General features: G+C 42.4%; 1 protein-coding gene across 7 annotated transcripts in view; it reads right to left on the reverse strand.

The window, feature by feature from the left end:
- Positions 1 to 4,968: 4,968 nt before the first annotated feature.
- PHF21B (PHD finger protein 21B) overlaps positions 4,969 to 21,368 on the reverse strand; it is a 273,496-nt gene continuing 257,096 nt past the window's right edge. For 4 of the 7 annotated variants that reach the window (XM_032804763.2, XM_032804761.2, XM_032804765.2 and 1 more), the window contains 7 exons: positions 17,095 to 17,149; positions 13,937 to 13,959; positions 12,376 to 12,534; positions 10,635 to 10,710; positions 9,406 to 9,509; positions 6,971 to 7,184; positions 4,969 to 5,164 (listed from right to left, as the gene is read on the reverse strand). In XM_032804763.2, the coding sequence (XP_032660654.1) occupies positions 5,124 to 5,164; positions 6,971 to 7,184; positions 9,406 to 9,509; positions 10,635 to 10,710; positions 12,376 to 12,534; positions 13,937 to 13,959; positions 17,095 to 17,149 (672 nt within the window). In that variant the 3' untranslated portion in view covers positions 4,969 to 5,123. Of the gene's footprint in view, positions 6,228 to 6,970; positions 7,185 to 9,405; positions 9,510 to 10,634; positions 10,711 to 12,375; positions 12,535 to 13,936; positions 13,960 to 17,094; positions 17,150 to 21,368 lie in introns of those variants that run through there. The other 3 variants (XM_032804762.2, XM_075070440.1, XM_032804767.2) reach the window with 3 other exon arrangements.

Raw genomic sequence — 21,368 nt, forward strand, 5'->3', positions numbered from 1 at the left:
AATTGTATACTTGAATAATACGCCTAGGCTGGGAGGGATTCCCAGTGTCTATAGCTGAAAGACCATGTACTATTCCATTTTAATTTACAAAGATAATTGTTACTACGTTTTTTTCATCGTCTTTAAAATTAAGTTCTTTCTGTCTAAGAACCGATAATTTTTTTTTTATTCGGTGTAGCAGACCTGGACGGGGGTCTGGAATTTCAACCAGGGGAATTGTGGGAGAAAGGAGGTTGAAAGGAGGAGAAGAAAGGCTAATTCTCTCTGTGTCGGATTAACTTTCTACATCCCTCGGGGAAGTCTGGGAGGGGGATGAAGACGAAAGGGGGGGGGAAGGTGCATGTCTTCCTCTCCTGTTTAAGAATTCAAGTATGTTGAATCACAGTGATCTTACCAGGGTAACCCAGGAGGGGCAAAAGCCTGGGAGACGGGCACGGGAACTGTTCGCGGTACTTGCGTGCACACCTGCCATGATGTCGAGAGAGGCTGGGGAAAGGCCTTGAGGCCTTCCCTTGGGTTAGCATCGCCAGAGGGTCTGGGTACTGGGCTCCCGCACGGGCAGACAGGTTTTGGTGGACCCCTGGGTTCGATAATAGAGCGGTTCCATATGACACTAGTAGAATTTATCCAGTCTATAAAGAGCGAGGCTCAGGACATGTCGGAGCATACACTCACTAGGTGTCTAACTCCTGATAACTCTTAAGCCATATCTTCTATATTTCATACTATGTTCTCTAATAGGTGTGTATTATCATCTATTAGTTTCTTCTGAGAAATATAAGCTTAAAGGTAGTATATATACTAGACAGGCTGGATACCTGATAAAAAAGTTTCAACGTCAGGTGGCCGTTCTTCATATAATTATAAGATCGATTAAATGTAGATCTATTACCCACATCAAAAAAAAGATATTTATTTAACTTCAAATCAATCTATTATCTCAGATGACGCGAGACAGTTCACAGTGTGGTGAAGTAATATACATCAACCAGAGCATAGTCCTCAGTTGACATGTACAAAAAGAAAGCTAGTTCGATCATCCAATCAAAAATAGAGGTTATAAGAAGAGATACAAATAGAGTCTTACACATGTCTGTCACAAGACTACTATCAACCATGTTGCACAACGACTGTGCGCTCAGACAGAGATCCTCGATGAACGCCCAATACGATAGCCATCACCGCTTTATAAAAAAATAACGCATAATTCAAATTGCAATTCAATGAAAGGATAGGATCCTATGCATATTTGATTAACTATGAGCTAGCGAGAAGATGAGGACATGAGAGAATGCGAGCTACTCAGCCTTCTGGTTCTTGCATATGATTCAAGCGAAAAAGGGGGCACATCAGTTACAGGTATGAGTCAGCTTCTACATGATAACATCTGGTTCTCCCTCAGCTACACTAGAGAGCACACTGGCACTTGCGATTCTACCTCTCTGTCGGTTAATCTACTGCACAGTCCGATAACTCTTCAAATGTATCCTCAACCTATTCACCAGGCCTTCCTAGCATCGAGACCTATATAGGAATACAAATTAGCATAAAACATTATGCCTCATCCTCACCACCACAGCGCATAAACACTTTGGACCTGACAATCACATAAGTGCGATTATTTTCAACACACTATGCGCGTCGATGGGAATCCGTCAGATACTCCGGGAAACTTAAACACACAATGTACTTGAGCGACAAATAACGGACAAAGTATCAACTGCTAAAAAGAACAACATCAAGACCCTGATTCCACCTAATGACCGACAATACATTCATAATATATCTTAACCATAATACATCCAGTCCACCAATCAGACACACTATGTAATTTTACCAATTTATTAACCCTGCTAAGATCAACGAACCCCAGCTAAATATTGGAAATCACCTATATATCACTATAGTTCAACTTTAAATCAGTCATCGATGTCACGTATATCCCTTACATTCACACAAATCTTCATCACACACATGTACAGACTATACCATTCTCCAAGATGAATAAAAATCAAAACACAGAGGATATTTATATATAGAGGTTTTTTATGATGAGGACTTATCGCAACAGCCATTCCTTTTTTCTCATCCTCCTATTGTCCATCGATATTAACGGTAATGTCTTCAATCACAAATATAGCAACTAGGATGCAATTGCCAAGACCACGTAGAATAGTGCCCCATTCCCGGCCAGATCGCGCTCAATAAGCAATTCAAGACAAACACCAATATGAGTATGTTAGACCAAAGTAATGCTCAACCAATTCACACATCTATATCCCTCGAGAGAAAAAACAAAACAAGGAAGGACCTACACATCAACACTTTTCCCCACTATAGGCCCTCAGTATGTGTAACAAGACAGTAAAACCCTCGAACTAGCGACCCCATGAATGACAAAGAACTATCGGCAGACAGGAGAAGTACCGTAAAAGATAAGAAAACAAAATAAGACATGGATCAGCACGATACAAATTAGACCTAGATAACACTTCTATGATTAGACTAACTACGTATTGAGAGAGCAGAATTCTCAAGTTAAAGACATGAAAGGCAGACGAGCATGGGGGAGGCTAACGAATCTAGTTAGAAGTGAGAATGATTTAGGTACTGTCAAGAAGGAATTTAGAAAACAAGCCAGGTGGTTGGAGCAGAGGAGAGAGCGCACAATCAGCCACAGCGCATATCAATATAAATGTGCACAGAGACAGACAGCGCCCGAATCTATTTAGCAAAAGGAATGAACTTTGAGATAACTGCCTGCTGTAAGGAGAGTAATTCGCGTCACAGAGAGACGCTGATAAAACAAATAATAGCAGAGAGCCAGAGAAACAAGGTATGTAACAGTGATCCTGGAGTATAAGGCTAAAGCACCAAGGTGTGAAAGAGGCTCAGTACAACAACTTGGAGAGGCTGGAGACGAAATCACCAACAGAAACAGGAGTGTAGGGATAGCCCACGCACAGAAGGGGAATAACATGACAGTAACAACTCACTCGCGACTTGGATAGTAGCCTCTGGAGGCGGAGTAACGAGGAGAACACCTCTGAACACATAACGGTTAGACAAAGGCTATCCACATATAAATACATGCCAGCATCTGCGAGCGGTCCACCTAATTCGCCTAAGCAGTGATCTTTCCAGGGTACGGAGCGCATAACAATGGATAATCTAAATACTATGATACCAGCACTTCGCCAACTATTAACCCCCGGCGAAGGTAGCTTCAGACACCCTCTGATAAGGGTTGCGCTGAGAATCAAGTCACACTACTAAGGAATGTGAAAGCAAGCTACTCTACAACACCATTATAGACCACCGAATAACAGTACTTCTACACAAGACAACGGTAGAGCAAGACGATAGGAAGTCGAACTATGTTCTCCGAAATGAAATCTCAAGAGAACATTTAGCGCAGACTAACTAAAAATGGGCGGGGGGCGCAGGATGAAGAAGGAATAGAAAATTCCTGGTTGGTGGCAGCGCTACAGGTTCTAAGCTGGTAATTAAGCTTAGAGGAATTCATGCTGGTACCCCATCTTTTGGACGCTAAGGTTCAGAGTGGGGATTTATACCATGACAATCCCCTTCAGACAAAGAAGCCAAAATGAGGTTTAGAGAGGAGCAATGGTCACATGCACACAACACACAACCTGCGGAACGCCTTGCCAGAGGATATCATGAAGGCCAAGACTATAACAGGCTTAAAAAAAGAACTAGATAAATTCATGGAGGATAGGTCCATCAATGCTATTAGCCAGGATGGGCAGGAATGGTGTCTCTAGCTTCTGTTTGCTACAAGCTGGGAATGGGCAACAGGGGATGATCACTTCATGATAACCTGTCTGTTCATTCCCTCTGGGGCACCTGGCATTGGCCACTCTGTCGGAAGACAGGATACTGGGCTAGATGGACCTAGGAAAAAATAGCAAAAAATACACATCCCTGGAAACAGTACAGTAGTTCTACATTCCCATGGTCCCAACAGCCTGAAATTAAACACTGACACAGTACGAGGCTGAAGAGCTAGGAAAAAAAATCAAGCCTGTCCAATCTGCCACACCTAGAAGTGCCAATAATATGTCCCACTCTGTTAGCAGGCCAGCACTATTATAATAATATGTTTTTGTGGGGCTTTCGCACAGCATCTCCTTTTTCTCTCCTCCTTCAATAATCTTTTCTTCAGTCATTTAGAAAACGGATAATCTCAGTACAAGGCCCCATCCCAGTCCTTAATTGTGACATTGATAGCCCAAGTCTGTCACTTTACCCACTTGTATAGAACCTTGCCCCCATTCACCTCAATGGATACGAAAGGTAAGGACATTAAAATATGGCCACAAGTTTGAGACAACACATAGGACAACATGTCAAGTAAGGCAGAGCATGGGGGCTAACAATAAGAAGGAAGTGAGAATGATTTAGATGTGGCTTCACAGAAGGAATTTGAAAACAAGCAGGTGCTGTGGCAGAGGATGACAGGGAAATGGGAAGCCCAGTAAGGGATTGATGCAGGCACTACTGCAGGATGACTTTGAAATGCTGTAGATATTCTCAAAAGGGGGCAAAAGTAAGAAGCAGAGAGAAGAAGGTTACAGACCACTGAAGGCAAACCAAGGTGTGAATGAGGCTCAGTACAACAACGGATGGTGAAGAAAACCAGAAACAGGAGTGTAGGTAGCAGAAGGGGAAAATGATTACATAGACTGTAAACTCTCTGGAGGGAGAAGGACTGTCTTTTTTCATTAGGCACTATCCCAATGAATAGCGCAACGGGGTCCTAATCTGTAAGTGGGGTATCTATGCATTACTGCAATACATATAATTTGTAAGGGGATGGAGGAGATTACGTTAAAGTTTGTGAGTTTCCTTTGATCTCTGGGGATGTTTGGTCTGAGAAGGGACTGAAGGATTGAGGCCAGGTTGTATTTCTGAAAGAATGAATATCACACCATCCACACCCCACTATTAAATTGTCAGTCAAGTTTAATGCATCATAAAGAAGTAAAACTACATTGGCATATTTAAGACAAACACTTTTTTTCTATGCACACTATCCACTGGACAGTCCCCTTTTCAAAATAACTACTTTTAACAGTCCAAGACACGTCTTCAGAAATTCTTCACATGTTCAACCTTCCATGTTTTCCTTTTTTTAATTTGTCTGAGAAGAAAAAAAAACATTAAACCTGAAAACACTTACATTGCAAGCCACATTAGAATGCATAATTGGCATACAATAATCAATGTATAACAATTGTGTTTTACTTAGTTCACTTTGTTCATCAATAAAAGAATATAAAAATCTTGTTCAACTGAGTGTTAAGTGTATTAAAATAGATTTGTATAGTACTGCACAGTTTCTCCCGGAGTTGTGAAAATGGTTGAAGGGACCATGTGCTGCCTAGTGATGGGCAACTGAAAAGGCCAGTCCCTCATTTTTAAAAAAATGACATTTGGCACCATGTCATATGCTGATGTGAGAGACTAGCTGTGTGTCATGCTCTAGTGGTTCCTTGCTTCTGTTTTGTTTCATACCTGTTGTACTAAGTAACTAAAGGATCGAAGAATGGAATCAGTGGTTGTGTGAAACTCTGCATTGTTAGAGGAGAAGGGGTTGCCCATCACTAACTTCCGAGGTAGGCCTCAGGATTACAGGATAGGCCTGTGGCCTACTAAGGCGCCAGACTGACCCTTGTTGTATCAGGAAGACTCGCTAGTGAAACAAGCAGGAGCTCTAGGATTTTCTCAGACTAATGCTAAACATTTTCAAATGTGTTACAAATCAACAAAATTTAAAAAGGAATTAAGTTTCCAAAAACCCAGCAAACCCTTAATTTTCCACAGCCCAACCCTCCCCCTAAATTCTTGCTATTATCCAATATGACAAACAACCCCTTGAGGCAGTTTTTTTTCCTGTACCATTTTTGCAGATATTCCTGCAAACAAACAAACAAAACCCCCACCAGCTTTTTTCCATGTTACCTATTTTTACAATAAAAATGCAGTACAAAAATGTAAAATTATTTTTTGGCATATTATCTGTACTGGCAAGAAAAGAAAAACAATCTTTATTTGCTTTTATTTTTTTTTAAAAAAAAGGTTCAAAACATAACCAAAAAAACCAAACCCAACCTGCCAAAGCTATCCACTATATGGTTTATGCTAAATCTTGCACAAAAACTCCATGAGAAAAATACATCAATAGCAAAATAAGTAAAAAGGACCTGCAAAAAAGTAAGGAGTTTTACAGTCATACCTCTTTAAATACTTCAGAACGCATATACAGAAGCATCAGCATGAAAATACTTCAATATTTTACTAGAAACGCTAACTTCATACAGTTTTTTAATTTAAATATCTGCAATTCAGCTATAATACTGAAAAAAATGATCTTTTTGTTTTAAAGGCTCTGTGAGCGTCCATGACGTCATTCTTGTCAAACAGCCCATCTTCAGTTCCCCTGAATCAGTGAGGCAGATCTTGTTCACTTTCCTAAGAATCCATGTCAAGTCCTAAGTAGTTCCAGCTCTTTTTATATTACTAGTTTCCTCCTTCAAACAGCTTTAAGCCCAGCTACCTCCCTACTCATTTACTAACTCTTTGTATTTAAAATGTTTCCCTTTAAAGCAAACTGCCTTCCAAAAAGGATACTTCACTTTCTATCAGCCATACTATTTCTTTTCCTTCTTATTCATAAATACATTAAGGCCAACATAACAAAACAAATCTCATAAGCACTGAAGGTCTTGGCAAATACAAAACTGCAGCAAAATCTGCTCTGTGGGAAGTTGCTGCCACAGTGACCTACAAACTGGACTGATTGGCTTAAGTTCTACATGTGTAAAAAATGAGATTGTTTTTCGTTTCCTTCATTTCCCGTTGTTTCGGTTTAATCTCTCCTTTGCGCATGTATAAAGTTTTTTTTTGTTTTTTTCCATTTCCCCCAGACAGCGCTGTCAGTTGTTACCCTGTGATTGCTGCAAGGCTTTGTGCATGGCAGCAGAGGCAGATGAGGGTTTGATCCAGGGGACAGTTAGCAGGGAGGAGGTGGTGGTTGTCGTCATGGTAACCTGAATCATCTGCTCATTTTGTATCAGTCTAATGAGAGTTTTGAGACGTTCCAGTGATGACTGAGTCCCTTTCTGCTGGGCTAACAGGCTGTTTTTTAGCTCTAAGCATTTCTGTGACAGAGAGAGATGGGGAGAGGGAAGGAGAGACTTAGAATACATTCAAACTGGCATCAAACATCCCCCCAAACATGCTTTAAATGTCTGAAGAACATGTCCATCTCAAACGAATTATGTTCTCCTTTCGGGATAGTAGAAACACAAGCAAGGAACTAATGGAGTAATACCCACTGGTGCATATAGTGCCTCACTTGTCTTAGCAACAATATTCATCTAAGATCAAGTATATACTGAGGGCACTTTTGACCATATCCTGTTGAAAGACAGGAAGAATACATGATCGTGTGATGGCAGTCTACAGATTTTGTTGGCATGGGTTTACAAGGGCCACATGACTTGAAAGTGGCAAAGCCATCAATAAGTCTTCCCAAATGACTTCAGTAAAACCTTCAGGTCAAACTACACTCTGATGTATTTTGTATGTGGCACATATTTACAGTCCATTTTAGGGAGACTAAATAAAGTGGTGTTTGTTTTAAATCCATTTACCTAAAGCGAGGCAGCTTAGTAACAAGGATGCCAGTAAACTGCTAAAGAAAACCTCAAATATTTTTCAGGTCTAAAATGTTAGTTTAAGGGCCACTATTAAATGTTCTTCCATGGCCAGAAACAGAAGCCTTATCCTTCTGGGAAGGGAATTTCTGGCTTTTAATGAATGAAAGCTCCTGTTTCTCTCTCCAATAGGTCATGAAACCCAAAACAGTTAGTGGTCCAGGTCTGCCTATTGTCTCTCATGGGCCTTGGTCCAGAATAGTTTTAGGGGAGAACATTCTGTAGTTCTGGGGAAGCAGGAAACACTTACTTGACTTTTTTTAAAAAGAAAAGGTAGCTGTTCAGAGGTTTGGGATTTCGGAATAAGCCCTGGGGGAAATGGATTAGAGGGCAGGTGAAGTAGTCCCAGGTGAATAATAAATGCATGGGTCTGCAATTTATAACAATATCACTGTCACACGTGGTGTGTATGGGGTTTTCACTTAATTCAATTGGTAATTTACTTTTTTAGTTAATCTAAACCCCAGAAATCTCTTTGATTTGGATAAATATTATCATAGGCCAAAATTGCCATTTAAGAGAGAATGCTTCACAATCAAAGGGCCTAATTCTGCTTCTGCACCACTCCCATTGACTTCAATAGCAATTATTTTTACACACACACAAGTTGAATTTGGCCGAAACTCTCTGTCATTCTGAAATCACTAATCCAAATTCGTTGTTCTAACCACTAGAGAATATTCTACCCCACAGAGACCTGTCTCCGTGCATGTGTTAGTTTCCATTAGAGCTGATGGTGGTTATGTACAGTTAAAGGGAGTACTTCCCACTGTGATGTCTTTTAATAAGTTATTACTTTTCTTTCCACTCTGTTTTAAATGTGATCAAATATTTAACGTGCCTCTCCTGGATAACTGCAATGGTAGAGCAAGTACTGACTAGTTACTGCTGCAGCTGCCACTTTAATTTTCCAGGATAGAGAAGATTAAAATATGTAGTTACACCATATTACAAACAAATAAGCAAATTCTTAGTAGTGGTAGTTCTATAGTTTGGGGGCAGGGTTGTGGTCAAATAGCCATGCCTTAAGTAAGTCCTGATGTCCATGATAGCTAGGAATTTGGGTTCTGAACTCAGGTTAACACTCTCTAGAGTGGCAGGGACTGGTAGAAGTAGTGTACACTCATACCTGGAATCAGGTTATGCTTGGGTGACCCCCTCCAGCAACCCTTGGTTCTAGTTCTTGTAGGAGATGCTGACAACACTGCTGTGACACTAGACCTTTTGAGAGTGGTGACAATGGTCATACTTGCCTAACCTCATGCTTTTGGACTGATGCACAGGCTCTTGGCACTGGAGCAGCTGGTCATACACAGATCTTTCTTGTGAAAGATGGGAAGTGCTATACTGCAGTTCTATAGCTCTGACTTGTGTATAGAATGGGACAGAGGATATATTTAATTTTGTTTTCTCATTTGAGTGGGGAAGCGCTCCAATAACAGATCTGCCACTGCCTCCTGCTCCTCAACCTGCCAGCGTATCTTGCTCACCCCCCACAAAGAGACCGCATATATGTTTCTTTGTAAAGATACTATTCACACTTGAGTATGAATAGTTTGTGAGCATAACTCATTTCCCAGCCATCTAATCTCAGTTTTTCAAGTATAAACGCTTAATAACCAATTCTGTGGGAGACATTATGCCCCACAGTCTGGAGTCTTACTTTAACCGCACTGTTGAGAAGTCTCTCTTTCTCTTCCAACTGTCTATGTTCACTCTTCAGCTCGCTGCCTTTCTTTAATAATTTTCTCTTCTCTTCTTCTTTGACTGTAGAACAATAAGGTTTAGAATGTAAATATTAAGATACAGATTGAAAAAATGGTCTGCACTGACTCATGAGAATAGGATTAAGTGTTCTAGATAGAGCATTCCATAGGTCTACCCAGTCCCATCTCAAAATGCATAGCCAGAGGAACTGAGTTTCCAGTTGCACATAAGATAACTCTCTATCACTTTTGAAATGGTTCAAGTACAGGACAGACATTATTCCACAACACACCTTTGAGGTGGATATAGAATCCCTATTTTATAGATAGGGAAGCTAAGGCAAAGAGATTAAATTACCTGCTCAGGGCTACAGAAATTCATTTAAGGACATTTCCTCTCACAAGTGCTAGGTACACAGTTTCAGACAGTCATGTCTTTATTAAATCAAAACCAATACTTTTTAAAGCAAAGGCACCAGTTCTTATCAAAGACTATGTTCATACCAAGTTTCATGTTTTCAGTCATAAGCAATTTTTACACTGGCCTTGTACTTTAAAGTGTAATTAGAATTAGAACTTCTCTTAAAATGTTTGCAACCAGTACATTGCTAAAAAGTGCATTTTGGGGGGCACCAAAACTATTTGTGAATTGGGGTCAAATACAGTGAACAGTTTTGGCCAAAAAAAAGGACAACAAAAATTTAGAAAATGGCTAAAAGGTTGTTTCGAAAAAAGACAAAGTACTGAATGCAAATGACCAGTTTCTAAATGAAATGCCATATCAAAACAATATGACATTTTTCAATAGGCATTCAAAAGATTTTATTATTAATTGTTCATTCAACTTTAGAATTTTTCTCCAATTTGAAAAAAATGTATGTTTTTGTCTTTCAAAGTTTTTCTTTTCTTTCAAACTTTTTAAAAGAACAAATTAATCTTCAATCTATGAGAGAACATGGAAAACTTCAGCTGAAAGGTGAATGTTACAGAAAATGATGTGTGTGAGAACAGGGGGTGGGATGAAAAGCATTTAGTAATACTGACTGGCAGGCACTACCACTGATCTTATGGAGCTTCAGCTCTTCCACGCATCTTGCTAACATGAATTTATGCCTCTGAGTTAGACAATAACTGCCATTAACTGGGGACTAGATAGGCTCTTATCAGGAATCACGCCATTCTGTACCTGTTTTATGAGTAACATAGGAATGAACAATAGCCAGAGTTCCAGTCCATGGCACATTTTCATCTTTCTTTAATACCTGTAAATCCAGAGAACACCACAAATTAGTAATCCACAAAGAGACACACATACACAATTCACGTCTTCCCACTCACCCCACAAAAAAACTTTACTATTTACTTTACTATTACCAAAAAATGGTATAATTGGAATTTTAAGTTGTAAACTGAAATGCAGTGGAAAAATTCTGTAACTTTTATTTTACTTCACTGTAAACAGTGTCACTACATACGGTAATTGCTAGGATGGGGATTTCAAATCTCACACTTGATCACCACCACAGGGGGCCTAAAGGAATTATTCTCCAGCCCCTTCCATACAGGCTTACACAATTTCCAGGAGAGTTAGAGGTATTTTGCCTACCTATTAGGTACAGACCACCACTGGAGACAGAATACTGGACTTGACAGAGAAGAGAAGATAGGCTGGTTCCACTAAATGTAAATACAGACCAGCAATTCTCTTTTACATTTCTAAAGAACCTAAATAGTAATTTTTCCTAGGGGCTAAAGCAGAGAATTATAAGGAACAAAAATTAAGCCTGCTCATTCTGCAATTTGGCAATATTGTTTTACAGTTCTTACACACCTGCTGCTAATCACTTGGCTTGCGTGAACACTGTTAGAATTGCATTTCTAAAATGGTTATCAATAGCTGCACATAATAAATCTTATAAAGAAGATGGTGTACTCTCCTTACAACCTTCAGCTCCTCTGGTGCATTTTCTGTGCATGACACTGTCGCCTCCGTCTGCAAGAACTACATTACTTGCTTTGCAATTGTACGTACAGGTGGTTTTTATAGAAGAAAAATGTAAAGGACATGAACAGCCATTTTTAATCTTTCGGCGTAAATCTTGAGGGATGCAATACCATGAAATCAAGAGGGGAAAAAATGTAAGGTATGAGACCAATGCTGTGAAACTACCAGGCAACAAAAGCAGCAAATTACCAAAGAAACTTCAATGCAGCTGAATCTCAGCGTTACGGACACCTTGGGAATGGAGGTTGTGTCCGTAACTCTGACATGTTTGCAACTATGACCAAAGCGCAGTTCAGGCTCCAGATCCAGCAGCTGACACTTCAGGCCAGGCTCCAGCAGCATCTGAGCTCCCCACTCAGCACTGGCAGCTTCCTTCCCTGGGTTGGACTGAGTTTGCAAGCTTGTCCCGCTCCCGGCTGTGTGTGAGTGAGAAAACAGCGTGTCTTCCTCCTGGCCTGGGAAAGGGGGTGGTGATAAAAACAATGCATCCCCCTCCTGGTGGGGGAAGAGGGGGAAGGGGTGAAAGTGGCGCAGACCCCAGCACTGCTCCTGCTCTGTTGGCTCCGGCTGCCTTAGGCTGGCAGCTCCAGCTTCATCACTTCCTAGCTGTAAGTGGCTGCCCAACACATGGGGGTGAGGTGGGGACAGGCAGCCCAGATGTGCCTACTTTTAAGATGCAATATAGGCACAGTACTTTACTTGACTTTTTTTTTTTTTTTTTTAGTTTTTGCTGCTGCCTGATTGGTTACTTCTGGTTTCACATGGTGTCTGGTTAACTGGCCAGTCCGTAACTCTGGTGTTTGTATCTTTGAGGTTCTACTGTATTACTTCTGATAATCTTGTTTCCTTAGCTACTGTTGTAGGCTATCTCCTTTTTTCTTTTCTTGTAATGACTGCAATACACATGCCTCAACTCACTTACCTTTTGTTGGCATTTTGGGCAGGCCCAAACCCCTTTGGGGACAGTTTTCAGAGGAGGATCCAAGCAATTGAGATGATATGCTCTTGGACATGTCCCACATGGTTGCAAGTTAATGCCACGCTTACATGCTGTACAGTGTTCATCGTGGTGAATTTCATTCTGAAAGAGAAGAAAAGGGTAGGTTGGGTCAAGTCAACTCTTAATGTAACTTTCCACGAAGAGCACTTGGAGCCACTCCTTCACCAGACAGACCATTCAAACACAATATCTCATTTTCAAAAGCTTCCTGGCTGCTGTAGAAGGAAGACAAACAATTTTGTACTCATCAACAACAAATGAGCAAAATTTATTGAGTTGAAACAAATAGAAAAAATGTGAAATAATCAAACAATCACGCAGACAGCAATCAAACACAGCTATGAATCAACTAATGTTTCCAGCCAGCAATGTGATAATTATTCCACTCTGTTTCTGGGAATGTGTCACTGTCACTTCCAACACACACATATCACCAGGTGCAGTTCTATTTCGATGAGTGGGCCAATGTCATTATATGGCTCATTTGTCCTTCAAGTCCCCAGTAAAAGCAAGTAAGCAAAAGTTTCTGGGGAGAAAAAAAAGCACAGTTCCAAGTCTTATGCACATTACCTTGAAGAGCTGCTAGGGAAACAAGCATGAATACCACTTTCTCCCACGTGCCCCTCACAAATTTCCTGTAGAGGGCCCCAATCACTCTCTTCTCTATTTTGTTAATTGTTGTTTTCTGATTTAAACCACACAGATCCACTATGACAACCTTTCTCACACAAGACTGATTAGTACTTTGTCTGTAGTTCATTTTATATATTGCTAAGTCTCATTAACAAAAAGTTACAAGGTCATGTAGTAAATTGCTGTGCTAATCTGGTGGCAATGTTAATTACTCTTCACATAATTAAGTACATTTTAAGAAAAGGGAGACTGATTTTGGAGTTCTCATGGTTTGTGAATCATTACATAAAAACCTCAATTTTCCTACTAGTTTTCCATGAAAAAAAAGTGATTTATTGAAATAAACATATTCTATAATTATGTTTTCATCTCTCAGAAAATCATTTTTACAAAATTTCACGTCAGCTTTATCCAGTATCAGATCCTAAACTCAAAATTACTCGTCCAAAATTCCTCTCCAAAAATGTCAATATTAGAAAGCACTATTAAAAATGCCTAGATTTTAACCTTAGCAGAGAGAGATCTATTCAAGTAGAACAGTAAATATTTTTCCTAGATATTTATTAACAACACAAAGCTAAACCAGCATTTTCTCAATCAATGGATTCTACAAAGTATTAAATTCAAACCCGTGAACATGAAAGCACGTAAGTTCATCTCGTTCTGAAATTCTGTTTTAATGGCTCAAAGATTTAGGTAAACTAGAGAGATTCCAGAAATGGTAGGAAAAAAAGGGAAAGAAAATATTGCAATTTTGTACCCTGGCAGAGGCTATGATAATTAACAGCAAGCACAGTATTACATGATGACGAGATAGACAGTGGTAATATACAAATCTTGCTAAACATACCTTCCAACATGGATCCTCATTTGCTAGCACATGAAAGAAGGGCAGAGAACAAGTTAGTGGGCAACACATCAGTGCAATGAATTTTAGTCAAGCCATTACATAAGTGATGGAAGAAGGGGGAAGAAGGTTATAGCAGGTTATTTTAATGTGGACATGAGAGAGTGACACTTGAAATAGCACCAATTAACATTTTAGTATTCAGAGCTGCATGTTATTTAGGTTTTAGGAATTGGGCAGCTGAAACTCTAAATGCTGAAGATGTTAAAAAATTTCATAGTACCAAAAGGTTGATGTCTATCCTAAACTTCCAATGGATAGGACCTATCCAGACTTAACTAGATAGGAAAAAGTCTTCTTTAAAGGTTTGACTCTTCCAAGACCAAACACTCTGGCCCCCAACCAGCAGAGCACTTAAGCACGTGCTTACCTTTTCAGTACAGGAGTAGTCCCATTGACTTACAGTTAAGCAAGTGTTTAAGTGCTTTTCTGACTCATGGATAAAATGCACAACACCTTGCAGGATCGGGTATTATATTATCATCAACCCTTCAACATCAGAATTGCTCATGTCAAAAATGTGCGTCATGTTTTGGTCTATTGTGTAAATGACTCTTTAATGGTTATAGCCCAAGCCTGATGGAAGGAGTAGTTAGAGGTTGTTGAAAAATACACTGAATTTTTCAAGAAACTGTTCGGAAAAAAATCATTCTTTACTTTTCTTTTTTCCACCAGAGCAAGTCTATAATTTCCATTGCTGAGTCACAAAACACATGGGCAGAATGCCTCACTGAAAAGCCCTAGAATGTCTCTCCTCCCTCCTGTAAGTCAGCTGATGGAGTAGTCTTCCTTTGGTTTAGGGAGAAAGAAGTGAGGAAACTTCTTTCCTGTTCTCCTTTTCTGATCACACATTATCTGGTGTGTGTTTACATACATCTGGCAGACAGAATTTGATCCACATGCCCAAAGCACCGCCTATATGCATGTGCGCACACACGGAGCACAGTGAAACTATGATTATTCAGATGAACGGGGGACATGGATGTTATTCAGATAAGCAGAGGAGTGGATAATTGGAGAGTTTTTTATATAGGCGATGCACATCAGGGAACTGATCTCATTTCAGCTAAGAGATTTTTCCCAATAAACAAACTCTGAATAATTGACATTTCACCGAGAATATCACAAGCACCACTCTCTCCTACATTTTTTGTAAAGGAAGAGCTGTTTCCTGCACGCTGTTTTCTTTAACAAATATACAATGCTTTTCAAAAACAAATAAATCCTTTTTGGTTTGCATTTGTCAATAAAGTTGGCCTACTCTGAGGCCTTGGCTACACTGGCGCTTTACAGCGCTGCAACTTTCTTGTTCAGGAGTGTGAAAAAAACACCCCCAAACGCTGCAAGATACAGTGCTGCAAAGTGCCAGTGTAAACAGTGCCCCAGCGCTGGGAGCGCGGCTCCCAGCGCTGCAAGCTAATCCCCATGAGGAGGTGGAGTACGTGCAGCGCTGAGAGAGCTCTCCCCAGCGCTGGCGCCGCGACCACACTCACACTTCAAAGCGCTCCCACGGCAGCGCTTTGAAGTTTCGAGTATAGCCAAACCCTGAGTGTCCACTTTCCCCTCTTCTACCTGCTGAAATGATCTAAATGGAGAATTATTTTTAAAGGGAGGATGGTATAATAAGCAAGGTGGTGAGCTACGCAATGAAGACAATGAGATTAGACTGTAAGTTCTTTGGGACAAGGGCTGTCTTGTTTTTCTGTGTTTGCATAGTGCCTAGCACAATGGGGTCCATCACTGGGGCTCCTAGGTGATATCACAATACAAATATATAATAACTAAAGCTGTGAGCTATGTAATGAAGACAGACAATGGAGAGATTGTTCAGCACAGCAACAGGGATTTTAGGTATTAGGAAGAATAGTTATAGGGCTTACTAAAATAGCTAACAATTAAGGTAAAACTGTGTCATATCCCAAGCAGCTTTGTGACAGTCATGCCACTGAAGCTTTGTCACCTGTCTAAAAACATGGACACACAGAGGAAACAAGGACATTTACTGAGGGTCTGAGAGTAACCTAGCTAATGTTGTTCTCTCTAGGCATGTGTTTACAGGGAAACACAGGCATCAATTTTAAGTTGGATAAGAAGAGTAAGGAAAATTTGGTATCAGCAACATAAAAAGAAAAGACCAAAGCAGGTCACAACTTTGCATCTGTATTAAAATGGCACTTTTAATTGCGCCTTAATACTTAAAAAAATATTTTTTTATTGTTGAAAAAGGATAAAAGTACCTCTAAAGTACTATGGTATGCATTTACAATAGAATCTAAGTTGTAGCAGTTGCATCAGGGGAAAGAAATATTCATCTCTCTTTACAGTCTTCCTCTCCTCCTCCACAATGTATTCAAGCCTCTCATTCTCAGTTCTACACAGCGCTGTCCCCCCTACAATGCAATTTTTGTTTCCTTCTGTGCTCTGTTTAATCCTCTCTCCTCAACTTTCCCTCTTTCTTCCCTTATTCCAGTCTTGGTTCTGTGCCTTTTCTCAAACTGCTCCTTAGGCCTGCCACTTATTCCTCCTTCCCATGAGCCATTACTTTTCTTCTCCAAATTTCTCCCAGTGCTGCCAACTTGTTTTTATCACGAAATCTTACACGAGTGTGGTGTTTTCCTTAAAGCCCCAGCTCCTGGACTCATTAAGTATGTGAGAATTTCATTTTTTCTTTGAAAACTAAGTTTCTAGCTCTCATAGTTACAGAGTACAGCTGGAAAATGTGACTCCTAGAAGCTGAAAACCAGAAGATAAATTAAAAGATCCCCTAATTTATTTTTTAATCTAATCCCATGGTTTTTGAACATTTGGGATTGCCAATACTGCCTCCTTAAAATCTTCTTTTTCCTCTACAACACTAGAAACCTGATCTTCCATTGATTTCCCAGGGCTTTGAGGGATCAGGGTTATACATCCTCATGATCCCTTAACTTTAACTTTTGTTTTGCAGTGTAATCATCTACTTTCATTGCACGATCCAAGGGAGAGGGGCCTTGTATAGCTATGCACCCTATGGTACTCTAGAAGTAATTAATAACAAATACAACTAATAAATATTTAATACCACATCATAATAGCAATGTGTTCATTTAAAAAATACTTACCTCTTGCTGAAAGGAACAAGGGGTTATTCAAATAATTTGATGCCAGGCGTTTCCGCTGCAAAGGGAGAGAAAAGAAACCATACTGTCATCTCAAGAGCTCTGGCTCTCTTATTCTTTTCTACCACCAGTCTCTAAGGAATTTTCTTCATGCATAATCAGTACTCAAAAAGCTAATTCTGTGACTCAGAATATAGGCTGCTTAAGGCTCCTCAGATAGTGGACTAAGCCACATACAGCTGCATTATTCATCTTCTAGCAAGGTTTTTCTAGGCAACTTTATTAGATTTTATTAACAAACGGTAAATGCAAATTATTGATTGGGCTTCAGGAGTGGTTCCTAGGGTCTGTAAACAGTACTAAAGAACCTGGCATCCAAACAACATTTATCATAAACCAATATGTACTAAATTGTTGCTGCAAGACAACACTTTTATTAGTGTCAATAGAATTGGTGATGAACTTCTCACAGGAGGGGGAAAGAAGTCACTACTTTGTGTGACAATTATCTGCATTTGAGACAAATAAATTTTGATTGCAAGCTGTACACAAAGGCCTTGGGAAAATATTTTCCCCCAAACATTAATGTGTACTGCCTTTAGGTGTCAGGGGTCATTTCAGTCTGAGAGAATTTCAAACCTATGGACACCTGTTCACTAGGAGCTTGACTGAGACAATGAAATACCATCTGGTAACTGGCTGGCATGTTAACAGCTATTGGTCACTAGAACAGCTATTGGTCACCATTCCAGTAGGTGCGCACGCGCCGCGTGCATGTTCGTCGGAGACTTTTACCCTAGCAACACTCGGCGGGCCGGCAGGTCGCCCCCTGGAGTGGCGCCGCTATGGCGTCGAATATATACCCCTGCCGGCCCGTCGCTCCTCAGTTCCTTCTTGCCGGCTACTCCGACAGTGGGGAAGGAGGGCGGATGTGGAATGGATATGAGCAACACATGTCGAAGAAACGTTACAAAGGTGCGTAACGATTTTCTTTTCGAGTGGCTGCTCATATCTATTCCAGTAGTGATTCCCAAGCCTTACTATGGCGCTGGGCGTCGAGCGAGACGTTGCGGGGGGGGGAAGTGTAACGACGCTGAACGACAGGCGGCATCATCTCTTGATGTTCACAGCGCTAGTGCGATGTAAATGTATCGAGGACAACAGGTAGCTGCCGGATTGTTCTGGATGGAACTGGGCAGGAAAGCATGACGAGGCTTGAGCCCGAGTAAATTGCGGTGAAGGCGGCCAATCGGACGTGAGCAGTCTAGCACGTCGGTAACAGGAACGTCATCATGACGAGTCCGTTGGGAGATACACGCAGTACCTTTCATACGCCTCCGCCAACTGCTCAGAATATGCGAGGGCGATGCGTCTAAGGATTTTAGTCTGTGAATGGTAAAGACAGAGCCGCAGCAAATTGCTAGGTGATGTACGCTGTTGGTCAGGCGGATGCTGCGGGGCTCGGGAGAGGCGTAGAAAATGTCCTTGTTAATATGAACATGCAAACCACTTGGAAGAAAAGCTGGATTGGTCGAGCTGACCTTATCCTTCGTAAAGATGTGTAAGTGGTGCTACCACCAATGACGGAGCTCCAGATACGATCTGGCCGATGATAGCGACAGGAGGTCATTTTGCAGGACAGGTAGAGTAACGAGCAGGTGGCTAGCGGCTCGAAGGGAGGGGCCGTGAGCCTAGATAGCACAAGGTTGAGATCCCAAGTAGGGGAAGGGGGCTTAACCGGGGAGTAGAGTCTCTCCAATCCCTTAAGGAATCTTGAAACTATCCGGTGAGAAAAGGTGGAACTGCCGGACTCTCCAGGATGGAAGGTGGAGATTGCGGCCAGATGCACCCTAATCGAAGAGAGGGCTGGGCCTTGGCTCTTGAGGTACAATAAATAGTCCAAGACAACAGGAACTTAAACGGCGTCAGTAACCAGGGAACGCTGTGTACACCAGTGAGAGAACCGCTTCCACTTAGCGAGATAAGTCGCCCGCGTGGAGGGTTTCCTGCTCCCCAAGAGGACCTGTTGAACCTGGCTGGAGCATCGGCGCTTAGACTCATTCAACCAGATAGAAGCCATGCCGTCAGGTGCAGGGACGGAAGGTCCGGGTGACGAAGCCTGCCGAAGTCCTGCGTTATAAGATCTGGGCAGAGTGGCAGTGGTATGGAGTCGCCAGAGACAGGTCGAGCAGCATGGTGTACCAGTGCTGCCTCGGCCATGCTGGAGCGATTAGGATCAGCCTGTCCCTGTCCCTGCGGAGCTTGAGCAGGACTCTGTGGACTAAGGGAAAGGGTGGAAAGGCATAGAGGAGACCCCCTTTCCAGGGAATGAGGAACGCGTCTGAAAGAGAGCCCGGGGAGCGACCTTGTAGGGAGCAGAACACCTGGCACTTCCTGTTCTCCTTGGAGGTGAATAGGTCGATCTGGGGAAAGCCCCACTTGCGGAAAACAGAAAGCAGGATGTCTGGACGAATGGACCATTCGTGTGCCAGGAACGACTGGCTCAGGCGGTCTGCTAGAGTGTTCCAGACTCCCGGGAGAAAGGAGGCTACCAAGTCTATTGACTGGGCTATACAAAAGTCGCACAGTTGCATTGCTTCTTGGCAAAAAGGAGAAGATCGTGTCCCTCCTTGTTTGTTTATGTAATACATGGCCATTGTGTTGTCCGTGAAAATGGCAACACAACAGCCCTGTAGATGTTGCCGGAAAGCCTGGCAGCCAAGCGGACTGCTCTGAGTTCGCGGACATTGATGTGGAGCTTCAGTTCCGGCACAGACCAAAGGCCTTGGGTATGCAGATGTCCCAGGTGTGCATCCCACCCCAGAGAGGAAGCGTCCGTTGTTAGGGACAGCGAGGGTTGAGGTGGATGGAACGGTCGACCGGCACACACCATGGAGTGGTTCGACCACCAGTTGAGGGATCCCAGCACGTGCGACGGGATTGTGACTATCATGTCCAGGGCATCCCTGCGTGGACGATAGACCGAGGCGAGCCAGATTTGCAGAGGACGCATGCATAGTCTCGCGTGCTTTGTCACGAAGGTGCACGCAGCCATGTGACCGAGTAGAGTGAGGGCGGTGCAGACAGAGGTTGTTGGGAAGGCTTGGAGCCCCTGAATGAGTGAGAGACTATAGATTGGAACCTCTGTGGAGGCAAGCTGGCTGTTGCTCGGTTGGAGTCCAGCAGCGCCCCTATGAATTCTATCTTCTGCGTAGGATGCAGAATGGATTTGTCTAGACTGATGATTAGACCTAGACGGGAGAACAGACCTTTGATGATGTCTACATGTGCGGTAACCTGAGCCTCGAAGACCCTCGAATCAGCCAGTCGTCGAGATAAGGAAGACATGAATTCGATGGCGACGATGGAGGTAGGCGGCGACTACCGCATACACTTCGTAAAAACTTGAGGGGCCGAGGACAGGCGAAAGGGAAGAACCGCAAATTGGTAGTGATGACGATTCACCACGAAGCGAAGAAACCTCCCGTGCAGTGGGTAAATCCGCGATATGAAAATATGCATCCCTCATGTCGAGAGCAGCGTACCAATCTCCGGGATCGAGGGAAGGAAGGATGTTTCCCAGGGATACCATGCGGAACTTGAGCTTCTTGATAAACTTGTTCAGAGCTCGCAGATCCAAGATGGGATCTGAGACCGCCTTTCGCCTTGGGAATTAGGAAGTATCTGGAATAGAACCCCCTGCCTCTTAAGTCCTCTGGAACCTCCTCTATGGCTCCCAACGCGAGGAGCTTCGAAACTTCCTGCAGAAGGAGGAGTTGCTCGTGAGAGGGGTCCCTGAAGAGGGATGAGGAGGGAGGGTGGGAAGGCAGGGTCGAAATAAACTGAAGATGGTAGCCACATTCCACCGTGCTGAGGACCCAGCGGTCCGTTGTTATCTGGGACCATGCAGGGAAGAAAGCAGCGAGGCGGCTGGCGAACTGAACGGGATCCTGGGGGGAAATTGGTACATTGCTCTCAGGCGCACCTTCAAAAGTTAGGCTTCGGTCCCGCCGGTGGTTTGGTGGGACCGGAATTGTTACCCCCTTGAGGGCCAGACTGGCGCCTACGAGAGCTTCGGCCCCTCCTCCTGGAGAAGTCCTGTCTTGGTCGAGGTGGGGGGTAGGATTGCTGGGGTTGGGAACGGAAGGACCGTCTCTGAGTCTGAGGCGTGTGCATTCCCAGCGAACGCATGATCACATGGTTTTCTTTCAGACTCTGGAGGCGAGGGTCTGTTTTCTGGGAGAAGAGACCCTGACAGTCAAAGGGCAGGTCCTGTA

Source organism: Chelonoidis abingdonii, chromosome 1, assembly GCF_003597395.2.
Source record: "Chelonoidis abingdonii isolate Lonesome George chromosome 1, CheloAbing_2.0, whole genome shotgun sequence".
In the NCBI taxonomy this organism is placed as follows: Eukaryota; Metazoa; Chordata; order Testudines; family Testudinidae; genus Chelonoidis; species Chelonoidis abingdonii.